General features: G+C 42.8%; 1 protein-coding gene across 3 annotated transcripts in view; it reads left to right on the top strand.

Annotated features, from left to right (window-relative positions):
- LOC111970505 (N-terminal EF-hand calcium-binding protein 1) overlaps nucleotides 1–13,501 on the top strand; it is a 58,932-nt gene that overhangs the window by 6,694 nt on the left and 38,737 nt on the right. For all 3 annotated transcript variants that reach the window (XM_023997294.2, XM_023997293.1, XM_023997292.1), the window contains one exon: nucleotides 7,311–7,335. In XM_023997294.2, the coding sequence (XP_023853062.1) occupies nucleotides 7,311–7,335 (25 nt within the window). The remainder of the gene's footprint in view (nucleotides 1–7,310; nucleotides 7,336–13,501) is intronic.

Below are 13,501 nucleotides of genomic sequence, written 5' to 3'. Positions count from 1 at the left end.
TCTAACGTGTAGTTTTTATTGGATTCCTTGTTAGTTTCTTTGTTTGTTTCATCACAGTGACTTGGGATCGGTTCATCGTGGATCATATCTTATTTATGTGACAGCAGCAATGCACTAACCTCAGGGAGAATAATGCATGCAGATAGATAAAAATCTATTACCTTTGCCATCATCTCCTTGTTTAAATTGCAGCTCAGAAGATAGATTTATCTAGATGCATGCACTCCTGAATCCTACCTGACAATACATACTGATGAACTTAATGAATGGGAAATAGATTTTCTATCACCCTCGAGAGATAAACAACCCAAACAGGGTGAGAGAATGTTTGGCTAATTAATTAGGTTGATACGTGGGTGAGCTGATATGAATATATTACAAGTCTAAATCGTTCTGAGATATTTTGCCCTTGGAAATGTGTCATCTTATATGGCATTAGAAAATGTTAGCCTGTAACGAAGCCAAGGTTTCTAAGTGGGTGAGCGTGCTACAATATGAAGTATTACAGTAACAAGCTAAATAGTTTCAAGATATGCTGGCATATACTGTATTTTTCCCTTGGCAACATACAAAAGTCACAGTCTATGATAGCAATTTGAATTCATGGGAGTGCGAAGCTGTGCATAATGAAATTCTTGTTTGTTATCTGAACACAACGCTGCAGGCCAGACATAATCACGGTCTAAACTCCAATCTGAACACAAGGTTGCAGGCCGACCATAATCACGGTCTAACCTCCAATCTGAACACAGTAGGATACGCCCTCAGATCTCAACTGCTTAAATTAAGCAGAAGTAGATGGAGAAGGATGACGCTTCAAAAGATTTCTCATCTGAAGGTTGATGTCTTCTTCATTGACTGTGTATAGAATATGGGAGGTGTGGGTGTGTGTTTCCTTCCACTGAAAAACAATATGAGACAGTGAAGGTGATTATCCTCAGTCACTTACGGTGAAGGAGATCATCCTCAAGTCACTTGGGCAACTATATAGACTCTTACAACCTGAGGTCTGACCTGATGCCAGTCTCCTCCTCCTAACCTGAGGCCAGTCTCCTTCTCCTAACCTGAGGCCAGTCTCCTTCTCCCAATCCTTCTCCTTATAGAAAACCGTGTCAAAAGGACACATGGTTCTTACTGGTTAACACCTGCTGACGTGCCATCTGAAACAGAGACGCTCTGGGAAGCAAGGATGACCTTTATCTGCACATTGTAAATGATGCATTATCCTCTCAGAACACTGGAGTAAAATACGGGGCCGTGCAACTTAGACAATCTCAGAGCTGTCTAGGAGCAAATGCCAAGTAGATCATGTTTAGACAGATAGGAGAATGTGTGGGGCCAGTTATATTTAATAGGCTTCTTTCATACATTTTCTTTCAATCCTGAGGTAGTAGACAGGAAAGCGCATTTCAGCTGACGGCAATATACACGTGTTCCTTTCACTATCAAGTTTTCATTGAAGTGTAAAAAATATGTCTTCAGATCCCAATTCCTTGTGTCATCTTTCATTCAGACAAGCAAAAAGGATAATGGGAATGTATTTCGATCATAGTAAACACAAGAGCACGACTGATCGGCCAGTCAAATCTGATCAAACCAAATTTCATTTGTCAGATGCGCCGAATACAACAGGTGTAGACCTTACCAGGAAATGCTTACTTACAAGCCCTTAATAATAAAGATCTCCACAGATCGGTGTCCCACCCTCGGGATGGTTGAGCAAATGTGCGCTAATGTGATTAGCATGACGTTGTAACTAAGGAAGGAACAGTGATGCCGAAACGTTGGTAAATACCCATTAAATTGCTGGGAGTTTATATATAGAGTGTGCGACTTTCTTTATTTTGATAGTTTATAGTTGTAAGTAACAAGAACATTTCCCAGGACATAGACAAATCTTCTGTGGGCAGAAAGCTTAAATTCTTGTTAATCTAACTGCACTGTCCAATTTACAGTAGCTATTACAGTGAAAACATACCATGCTATTGTTTGAGGAGAGTGCACAGTTATGTACTTGAAAATGTGTATATATAGACCAATTAGTCATATTTGGGCAGACTTGATACAACATTTTGAACAGAAATGCAATGGTTCATTGGATCAGTCTTACATTTTTAACATACACTGCTGCCATCTAGTGGCCATAATATACATTGCACCTAGAGTCCTAAGTCAAACAAAAAAATACAAAAAAACATGTTTTTTTCCTTTGTATTATCTTTTACCAGATCTAATGTGTTAGGTTTTCCTACATTTAATTTCACATTTCCACAAACTTCAAAGTGTTTCCTTTCAAATGGTATCAAGAATATGCATTTTAGGTGAAAATTGAAAAAAAAGGCGTCTGCTCCTTAAGAGGTTTTAACCAACAATGCAGGTTTAAGAAAATAGAGTTAAGAAAATATTTACTAAATAAACTAAAAGTAAAAAATGTAATTAAAAAGTAACACAATAACAATAACGAGGCAATATACAGGGAGTACCGGTACCGAGTCAATGTGCGGGGGTACAGGTTAGTCGAGGTAATTTGTACATGTAGGTAGGGGTAAAGTGATAAGATAATTAACAGCAAGTAGTAACAGTGTAAAAACAAAGGGGGGGGGGGGCAGCTCTAGCCTAGCTCGGTGAGAATGTTTCCTGTAATCCATGGCTTCTGGATTGGATATGTACGTATGGTCACTGAGGGGACGACATCGTCGATGTACTTATTGATGAAGCCGTTGACTGAGGTGGTATACTCCTCAATGCCATTGGATGAATCCAAGAACATATTCCAGTCTACGCTAGCAAAACAGTCCTGTAGTTTAGCATCCGCGTCATCTGACCACTTCCGTATTGAGCGAGTCACTGGTACTTCCTGATTTTAGTTTTTGTGTGTAAGCAGGAATCAGGAGGATAGAATTATGGTCAGATTTGCCCAAGGGAGTGTGAGGGAGAGCTTTGTATGCGTCTCTGTGTGTGGAGTAAAGGTGGTCTAAAGTGTTTTCCTCTGGTTGCACATGTGAGATGCTGGTGTAAATTAGGTAAAACYGATTTAAGTTTGCCTGCATTACAGTGCCGCTTCTGAATGAGCATTTTCTTGTTTGYTTATGGCCTTATACAGCTCATTGAGTGCAGTCTTAGGGCCAKCATCGGTTTGTGGTGGTAAATAGACGGCTATGAAAAATATAGATGAAAACCCTCTTGGTAGATAGTGTGGTCTACAGCTTATCATGAGGTACTCTACCTCAGGCGAGCATTACCTTGAGACTTCCTTAATATTAGAGATCGCGCACCAGYTGTTATTGACAAACACCACCACCCCTCATCTTACCGCACGTAGCTGTTCTGTCCTGCCGATGCACGGAAAACCCTGCCAACTGCCACGACACTGTGAAACATAAGATATTACAGTTTCTAATGTCCCGTTGGTAGGATAGTCTCGAACGGATCTCATCCAGTTTATTTTTCAGTGATTGCATGTTGGCTAATAGAACGGATGGTAGATGCGGGTTACCCACTCGCTAACGAGTTCTCACAAAGCACCCGGATCTCCGCCCCCTGTATCTTTGTCTTTTCATCATGCRAATGTCGGGGATTTGGGTCTGGCATAGGAGAAACAGTTTATCCTTCGCATCAGATTCATTAAAKAAAAAGTCTTTGTCCAGTTCGAGGTGAGTCATCGCTGTTCTGACATCCAGAACCTATTTTTGATCATAAGACGGTAGCARCAACATTATGTACAAAATAAGTTACAATGCGAAAAAACACACAAAATATCACAATTGGTTTTGAGCTCGTAAAACGKCAGCCACCCCCTCCAGCGCCATTATGATCAGACATCCGTCCAAAGTAGAACAAATTAGTGTTTGATTATTGTTCATAGTATTTGACACGATCAACTGGTCTGGGGCTATATACGTTACAAATAGACATTGACAGCAGGTGGCATAGTTGAAAATCCTGAGCTTATTGACTTCTGAAAGGTGATAGTCCACAAAGCATCTCAGAAAAGGTCCTATTAAAACCTGTTTTAATACTACGAAAACTCCCAGCTCAGAGTAGGTTTTAGGATGATGTTAAGACACTGCTAAAACTCAAACTCTCAGCCAGATGTAAAATCAATTCATAAAAGTTTATCTTAGCTGGTAATCGCGACAATTTGAGGTAACGCAAAGAAAATATATTTATGACTCTCATTGACATTGTTGCAAATTATGGGGAATAACCAATAGCGAGGAGGCTTTTCCAGCTTTGAACTCTACTGCACACTTCAGACAAACGCAGGGAATGTGACTGTACATCAAATGTTGCAATGTGTCACGCCCTGACCTTAGAGATCCKTTAAATTCTCTATTTGGTTAGGTCAGGGTGTGACTAGGGTGGGCAAACTATGTTTTCTATTTCTTTGTTGGCCAGGTATGGTTCCCAATCTATCGTTGACTCTGATTGGGGATCATACTTAGKCAGCTTTTTCCACCTGTAGTTTGTGGGATCTTGTTTTGGTACTGTGCTGTTTAGCCCTACCTAACTTTACGTTTCGTTTGTATTTGTTGTTTTTTCGGTGTTCATTTAATAAAGTAATATGTACGCCTACCACGCTGCACCTTGGTCCACTCATTCCAGCAACGAGCGTAATAGAAGRTCCCACCACAAACGGACCAAGCAGCGTGGCCAGGAGGAGCAGACATCCTGGACATGGGAGGAGATCTTGGACGGTAAGGGATCCTGGACATGGGAGGAGATCCTGGTCGGGAAAAGATCGCCTTCCATGGGAGCAGACGGAGGCAGCGAGGGAGGAACAATGACGACACCGGGGTTCGCGACCACGACGGAAGCCCGAGAGGCAGCCCCCAATTCTTTTTTGGGGGGGGGGGACACGGGGTGGTTGGCGGAGCCAGGGTTTGAACCAGAGCCAACTCCCCGTACTCACCGCGAGGAGCGTGTGACCGGGCAGGCACCATGTTTTGCGGTGATACGCACTGTGTCTCCAGTGCGCATCCACAGCCCGGTGCGTGCTGTGCCAGCTCCCCGCACGAAGCCTCCAGTGATGATCCATGGCCCGGAGCCTCCAGTGATGATCCATGGCCCGGAGCCTCCAGTGACGATCCATGGCCCGGAGCCTCCAGCGACGATCCATGGCCCGGAGCCTCCAGCGACGGTCGGCAGTCCAGAGCCTCCAGGGATGGTCAGCAGTCCAGAGCCTCCAGCGACGGTTCCCAGTCCAGAGCCTCCAGCGACGGTTCCCAGTCCAGAGCCTCCAGCGACGGTTCCCAGTCCGGAGCATCCAGCGACGGTTCCCAGTCCGGAGCATCCAGCGACGGTTCCCAGTCCGGAGCATCCAGCGACGGTTCCCAGTCCGGAGCATCCAGCGACGGTTCCCAGTCCGGAGCAACCAGCGACGGTTCCCAGTCCGGAGCCTTCTGCGTCGATCTACGGTCCGGAGTCCCCGGCGACGATTCACGGTCCGGAGCTTCCGGCGAAGATTCCCGCACCAGAGGCGCCACCAAAGTTGGCGGAGCAGGGTCTGCGTCCCGCACCGGAGCCGCCACCGAGGGTAGATGCCCACCCGGACCCTCCCCTATAGGTTCAGGTTTGCGGCCGGAGTCCGCACCTTTGGGGGGGGTACTGTCACGTCCTGACCTTAGAGATCCTTTTAATTCTATATTTGGTTAGGTCAGGGTGTGACTAGGGTGGGCAATCTATGTTTTCTATTTCTTTGTTGGCCGGGTATGGTTCCCAATCAGAGGCAGCTGTCTATCGTTGTCTCTGATTGGGGATCATACTCGTTTGTATTTGTTGTTTTTTCGGTGTTCATTTAATAAAGTAAGATGTACGCCTACCACGCTGCACCTTGGTCCACTCATTCCAGCAACGAGTGTAACACAATGGTAAAATGTTTGATCAAATTTTCACCTGATATGATCACTTTGCCTACTATTAATTATTGCCTAATTTTCACCTGACATGATCACTTTGCCAAATTTTTATTATTTTGCCTAATATGTTGGCATGAATATATATATTTTTTTTTTTAACCAATTCTGATGGTTGTAAAAAGTGGATATTTTTTGATAATATTACCATTATATCAACACACTTGTCACTCCCGTTTAAGAACTCTAAATCGCTTTGGCACAGCAAGCATCAAGTCACTTGCCGATAATGTAGCATTAAATGTTTGAAAGGTCTATCATTTTCATCGAAAACAATTAAAGTTAACATGAACCTAAATGCCTTCAATTGACACATTTTTATAGGCATATCCAATTTAGGCTTTTCTTCTACAAAGTCATATTTGGCTCCAAAGAAATAACTTGAAGTAGCATGATCTAGGTTAATTAAGTAATTGAAAGAAAAAATGTGATAAAAAATGTGATAATTTAGTAGCCCAGTGGTTATAAGCATGGCTATTTGGGCATATCATGTGAAATCAGGCCTCATGTGAAATCATTGTCAAAAGCGCAAGAGAAACCGTTGCATGTACAGATGTCGGATCTTAATTTGAGCCAGTTTGCTACAGCAGGATTTTAATCCTGAAGCAACAGGAAATGTGAATTATTATGTGGATTATAGTTCATGGACATTTTTGTAGGGGTTGACACATTTGACACAAGTCGGAAATGTCAGAGTGGAAATTACAAACTTCAGAAGCCTTTTTAAACCTCAAATACACTACACGTTTTAAATGTCCTGCATTTCAGGAAACCTCTCCTGCAACAGTGGCACAGGAACCACTGACTTAAAAAAAATTATCAAGTCACTTGCTGTTAACTCTTAACTGGTTAGGACAGCTCACGAGAGCTCTGTCGACAAGGTGTGACTATTATGCCTAAAATGGCGTCATGCATAGCTTTTATTTCTGCTGAGAGTAGAATGTCTCTACTCTCAGCACTTATGATCAATTGTCTACTCTGAGGCGCTTTGTGGACACAGCCCCTGATGTCTAATGCCATTAGTCTTCACTTATCCCAAGTGATGGAGAAATCAGATTTTGAGGATGAGCAATTTAAGGATGAGCAATTGCTTGCCAAATGTAATGGATTGAGTTAGTTTTGATTTGTTCACAGGGTAATCCTATGAGTATGACTAAATGCCTAGACAAGTGGATGTACACATTTCTCTGTATGCTTGTTTCCTTGTTATAGTACCTCATTCAAAAAGGATTGGAATAGTCTGCCTATGAAATGCTCTATGGGCATAAAAGATGACCACAGCTCCTGGGAACTGTCTTTTTGATGAATTACCCTGATTTGAAATAGCTTTTAGAGAAAGCCTATTGTGACGCTTTGTTAAAAGCTCTACCTAAAATGTTTCCCTTTTTATTTCAGATTTTCCGCCGTGCTGACAAGAATGGTGAGTACACAACAACTCTACTTGTCAAGCGATGATTCATTTTGTCTCATGTGAATGTGTCGTTTTCTTTCACCCTATTTCATTTCTAAAATATCGTCCTCACACAGGATACCATTTATGGGGGAATATGCAGTTGTTATTATGTTTTGTTCAATCAAAGAGCCAAATGACTCGCATGAAGGAAACAAGTGAGCCTCAAGTGAGGCTTTTCTCTCTTCACACTTCAGTGCGTCCCACTTTCCTTGCCCCATTAAAACCTTGGCAAGGAGGAGGAATATTGCTTTGACTGCAGAAAATGTTTCTTGGAAACAATGTAGGCTACAGTAGCTTACTGTCAGACATTCAGTTGAGTCTGTACAGAAACCAATCAATTGGAATGGAAGTCTATTCTCATGATGTCATTTGAATAAAGGTTTTGATTTCATATGTAGAGCCAACTTCTCTCCATGAAATACTGATTGGTGAACAATTACTGGTAATCCAATCAAAGCTAGTCCAATCATAGATAATCCATTCATAACACAGGAGTGTTTCCTGGCCAGGTCACATGATCAGGGAAAAAACTTCTGGGCTCTATCTCAATTTGTCTATCCACGATTCCTCCCATCCTATCTCCTAACCTCCTTCTCAGCCATATGGAAAAGAAGGTTCAAGGTCCCTCCCATCGAACCTTCTTCTTCAATATGTTTTGAAACTTGATAGTTTGGTCTGGGATGCTATTGAATATATTGATGCTGCAGTATTAACTGTAGTAAATGGGCAATGAATATTGGTTAAAGGGGCAATCTGGGATTGGTACATACAGTACCAGTCAAAAGTTTGGACACACACACTCATTCAAGGGTTTTGCTTTATTTTGACTATTTTCTGCATTATAGAATACTAGTGAAAACATCAAAACTATGAAATAACACATGGAATCATGTAGTAACCAAAAAAGTGTTAAACAAATCAAAATATATTTTATATTTGAGATTCTTCAAAGTAGCCACCCTTTGCCTTGATGACAGCGTTGCACACGTTTGTCATTCTCTCAACCAGCTTTTCCAACTGTCTTGAAGGAGTTCCCACATATGCTGAGCACTTGTTGGAWACATTTCCTTCACTCTGTGGTCCAACTCATCCCAAACCATCTCAATTGGGTTGAGTTCGSGTGATTGTGGAGGCCAGGCCATGAGATGCAGCCCTCCATCACTCTCCTTATTGGTCAAATAGCCCTTACACAGCCTGGAGGTTGAAAAACAAATAATAGAGGGACTAAGTGCAAACCAGATGGGATGGCGTATCACTGCAGAATGCTGTGGTAGCCATGCTGGTTAAGTGTGCCTTGAATTCTAAATAAATCACTGACAGTGTCTCCAGCAAAGCACTCCCACACCATCACACCTCCTCTTCCATGCTTCATGGTGGAAACCACACATGCGGAGATCATCAGCTCACCTACTCTGTGTCTCACAAATACACTGCGGTTGGAACCAAAAATCTCACATTTGGACTCATCAGACCAAARGACAGATTTCCACCAGYCTAATGTCCATTGCTCGTGTTTCTTGGCCCTTGCACATCTCTTCTTCTTATTGGTGCCCTTTTGTACTGGTTTCTTTGCAGCAATTTGACCATGAAGGCCTGATTTACGCAGTCTTCTCTGAACAGTTGATGTTGAGATGTGTCTGTTACTTGAACTATGTGAAGCATTTATTTGGGCTGCAATTTCTGAGGCTGGTAACTCTATTTAACCTATCCTCTGCAGCAGAGGTAACTGGGTCTTCCTTTCCTGTGGCGGTCCTCATGAGAGCCAGTTTCATCATAGCGCTTGATAGTTTTCCAAATTTTCCAGATTGACTGGCCTTCATGTCTTAAAGTAATAATGGACTGTCGCTTCTCTTTGCTTATTTGAGCTGTTCTTGCCATAATATGGACTTGGTCTTTTACCAAACAGGGCTATCTTCTGTATACCACTCCTACCTGTCACGATCGTCGAAATAACATTCGGACCAAGGCGCAGCGTGACATGGGTTCCACATCTTTTTATTCGTGAACCGCACAAAACAATAAAAAAAGCAAACGATACATGAAGCTATGGAGTGCTCACAGGCATCTACACATAAACAAGATCCCACAAAAACCAGTGGGGAAATGGCTGCCTAAATATGATCCCCAATCAGAGACAACGCTAAACAGCTGCCTCTGATTGGGAACCATACCAGGCCAACATAGAAATAAAACAACCTAGATTACCCACCCTAGTCACACCCCGACCTAACCAAAATAGAGAATAAAAAGGCTCTCTATGGTCAGGGCGTGACACTACTTTGTCACAACACAACTGATTGGCTCAAACGCATTAAGAAGGAAATATATTCCACTATTTAACTTTTAACAAGGTACACCTGTTAAAAGTTCTAACACCTCTAACTTTTAACAAGGTACATGCATTCCAGGTGACTACCTCATGAAGCTGGTTGAGAGAATGCCAAGAGTGCAAAGCTGTCATCAAGGCAAAGGGTGGCTACTTTGAAGAATCTCAAATATAAAATAGATTTTGATTTGTTAGTATGTTTGAGTGCACATTTAGACCACTGCTTCAATCATTTGCACGTAACACATTTCACTCAGAATGCCGAATATTCAATCAATTAATAACGTTTATTTTATAACGTCCTTTTTACATCAGCAGTTGTCACAAAGTGCTATACAGAAACCCAGCCTAAAACCCAAAAGAGAAAGCAATGCAGATGCAGAAGCACAGTGGCTAGGAAAAACTCCCTAGAAGGCAGGAACCTAGGAAGAAACCTAGAAAGGAACCAGGCTCGAGGAGTGGCAAGTTCTCTTCTGGCTGTGCAGGGTGGAGATTTGTCTGTTCAAGTGAGTGTCGTCGAAATGTATCATTATTTCTCACTGTCAGAGGATGAATGTCTTATGGACTCTGCAACAGTGGCGCTCCCTGCTTGGTCTTGAGGACTGTTGTCTGTAGGAGTATGCTGAGGTTACACCTAGACGCTGATCATGTGTCAGTTTTAACATTTTAGGATTGGGGTGGGGAAGCTGCTCCTAGATCAGTACGTAGGGGAAACTTCACACCCGAAGCGTTGACTGTATGTCTCCCATAGGTTTTATTACATAACACAATCAGCTGTGTCAACTAATAGCTGTCATCCGCCTATTCAATTGGTTATCTTTTCATCAATAAAATTACAACAACATGTCAATCTGGAAGTCCTTATGAAGACTTTCCCTCACATCTCCAAACATAGCAATAATGTAATATAATGAGACATGAGTAAATTGAATGGTGGGAGGAATGAGTCAGGACAATATTATTCGAAAGCTACTTCTCTTCTCTCTTATGCCACATGTTCCTGCTCTGCAAAATGACATCTTATTACTTTGGCCAGATTTACCAGTCCACCTGATGCTAACCTCAACTCGATCTCTGTCTCTGTCTCTTTCCCCTTCTCTCTCTCGCTCTCTCCCCTTCCTTCTTTCTCCCTCTCTCTCTCCATTCTACCTTTTCTCTCCCTTTCGCTCTCTCTCTTATCCCCCTCTTTCTTCGTCTCTTTCCTCTCTCTTTCCACAGTTGACAGACTTTCAGCGAGGCTTACTGGTACTGTTGTTGGGCACGCTTTGTGGGCATCTGTTGATGTAATCTGACAGGGCAGATTGGAGGGAGGGTGAATGCATGGCCGTTGGAAAGTAGCGAGAGGAGGAGAGTGGCCAGGCTTGATAGGCATCGTTCTGACTAAGATGGAGCTTGAGTCACTCCCTGATTAGCTGGAGGCTAAAATGACAGGACAGTTAAATCATAGCTCATGTAGGACCAGGATTTTTTCCTAACCATATTTAGGGCCAGAAGGTTTTCCTAACCGTGATCAGGTCATCATGTATACTGTAGGTTTCATAAATTGACAAGCAGGGCACTGTTAATTTAAGCACAATCAAGCCATGACAGGTGTAATATTATCATCTTACAATGAGTGTTACACAATGTTCCAAAGGCCTTGTGTTTGTTCCTGTATCACTGATGTAATTAAATATAATGAAAGTTTAAATGGTGCCAAGTCAGAGTAAGAGAGTATGAACTGCATAGAATACAGTGAAAGCTAAGGCAATGATCTACAGATCCAGTCACAAGGGATTGCTGTCTTCTTCTGTCAAGTAAGGTACATTCCTATTGAGGACTTTCATCCCACAACAGGCGACTCAATCGCTTTTCCTTCATTCGGACACATCAGTAATAATGGATGAAATAAGCCGTAGTCATGGCAATAATATGCTCCTCTAGGTCGTCCTGGAACGACCTAGAAGAGCAACACATTTTAGTAAGCCATTTTAACTCAGAACTGTCAGAGAAGTGAACAAGCTCCCAGTAGTCACCATTAGGCTGCCAAAAAGCAAGGCATCAAATCTGGTGGCTTGACAGCGAAACCTGGGAGGTCTCCAATCCCCTCATCGAAATGAAAGAAGGTCAGAGTCAGATGATGAAGGCACATCTATATTATCTACAACAACATGTACGAGAACAAGCTCTCCTAGAACAACATGTACTAGAACAACATGTACTAGAATAACATGTACTAGAATAACATGTACTGGAACAACATCTCCTAGAACAACATCTTCTAGAACAACATCTCCTAGAACAACATGTCCTCGAATAACATGTACTGGAACAAAGTGTACTGGAACAACATCTACTGGAACAACGTACTGGAACTGGAACAACATGTCCTAGAACAACATCTCCTAGAACAACATGTCCTACAACAACATCTCCTAGAACAACATGTACTAGAACAACATGTACGAGAACAACATCTCCTAGAATAACATGTACTGGAACAACATGTACTGGAACAACATGTGCTACAAGAGCAACGTCAACTCACCATCATTACAACCAGGAATATGACTCTCCCGAAGCGTATCCTGTATTTTGCCTTCCACCCAGTACAATGGATCTGATCCCAGCTGGCGACCCTAAACAACGAAGCCGTAAAAGGGGCAAACGAAGCGGTCTTCTGGTCAGGCTTCGGAGACGGGCACATCGCGCTCCACTCCCTAGCATACTACTCGCCAATGTGCAGTCTCTTGACAACAAGGTTGATGAAATCCGAGCAAGGGTAACATTCCAGAGAGACATCAGAGACTGTAACGTTCTTTGCTTCACGGAAACATGGCTCACTCGAGAGACGCTAACGGAGTCGGTGCAGCCAGCTGGTTTCTTCACGCATCAGAAACAGAAACAAACATCTTTCTGGTAAGAAGAGGGGCGGGGGTGTATGCCTTATGATTAACGAGACGTGGTGTGATCATAACAACATACAGGAACTCAAGTCATTCTGTTCACCTGATTTAGAATTACTCACAATCAAATGTCGACCGCATTATCTACCAAGGGAATTCTCTTCGATTATAATCACAGCCGTATATATTCCCCCCCAAGCAGACACATCGATGGCCCTGAACGAACTTTATCTGACTCTTTGTAAACTGGAAACCACACACCCTGAGGCTGCATTCATCGTAGCTGGGGATTTAAACAAGGCTAATCTGAAAACAAAACTCCCTAAATTCTATCAGCATATCGATTGTGCTACCAGGGCTGGTAAAACCTTGGATCATTGTTATACTAACTTCCGCGACGCATATAAGCCCTCCCCCGCCCTCCTTTCGGAAAAGCTGACCACGACTCCATTTTGTTGCTTCCAGCCTACAAACAGAAACTAAAACAGCAAGCTCCCGCGCTCAGGACTGTTCAACGCTGGTCCGACCAATCTGATTCCACTCTTCAAGACTGCTTCAATCACGTGGATTGGGATATGTTCCGCATTGCGTCCAACAACAACATTGACGAATACGCTGATTCGGTGAGCGAGTTCATTAGAAAGTGCATTGACGATGTCGTACCCACAGCAACGATTAAAACATTCCCAAACCAGAAACCGTGGATTGATGGCAGCATTCGCGTGAAACTGAAAGCGYKAACCACTGCTTTTAACCAGGGCAAGGTGACCGRAAAYATGACCGAATACAAACAGTGTAGCTATTCCCTCCGCAAGGCAATCAAACARGCTAAGTGCCAGTATAGAGACAAAGTAGAGTCGCAATTCAACAGCTCAGACACAAGAGGTATGTGGCAGGGTCTACAGTCAATCACGGATTACAA

Source organism: Salvelinus sp. IW2-2015, linkage group LG11 (genome assembly GCF_002910315.2).
Source record: "Salvelinus sp. IW2-2015 linkage group LG11, ASM291031v2, whole genome shotgun sequence".
Taxonomy (NCBI): Eukaryota; Metazoa; Chordata; class Actinopteri; order Salmoniformes; family Salmonidae; genus Salvelinus; species Salvelinus sp. IW2-2015.
The sequence above is the reverse complement of the archived record's forward strand: the minus strand, read 5'-3'. Positions and strand labels throughout refer to the sequence as shown.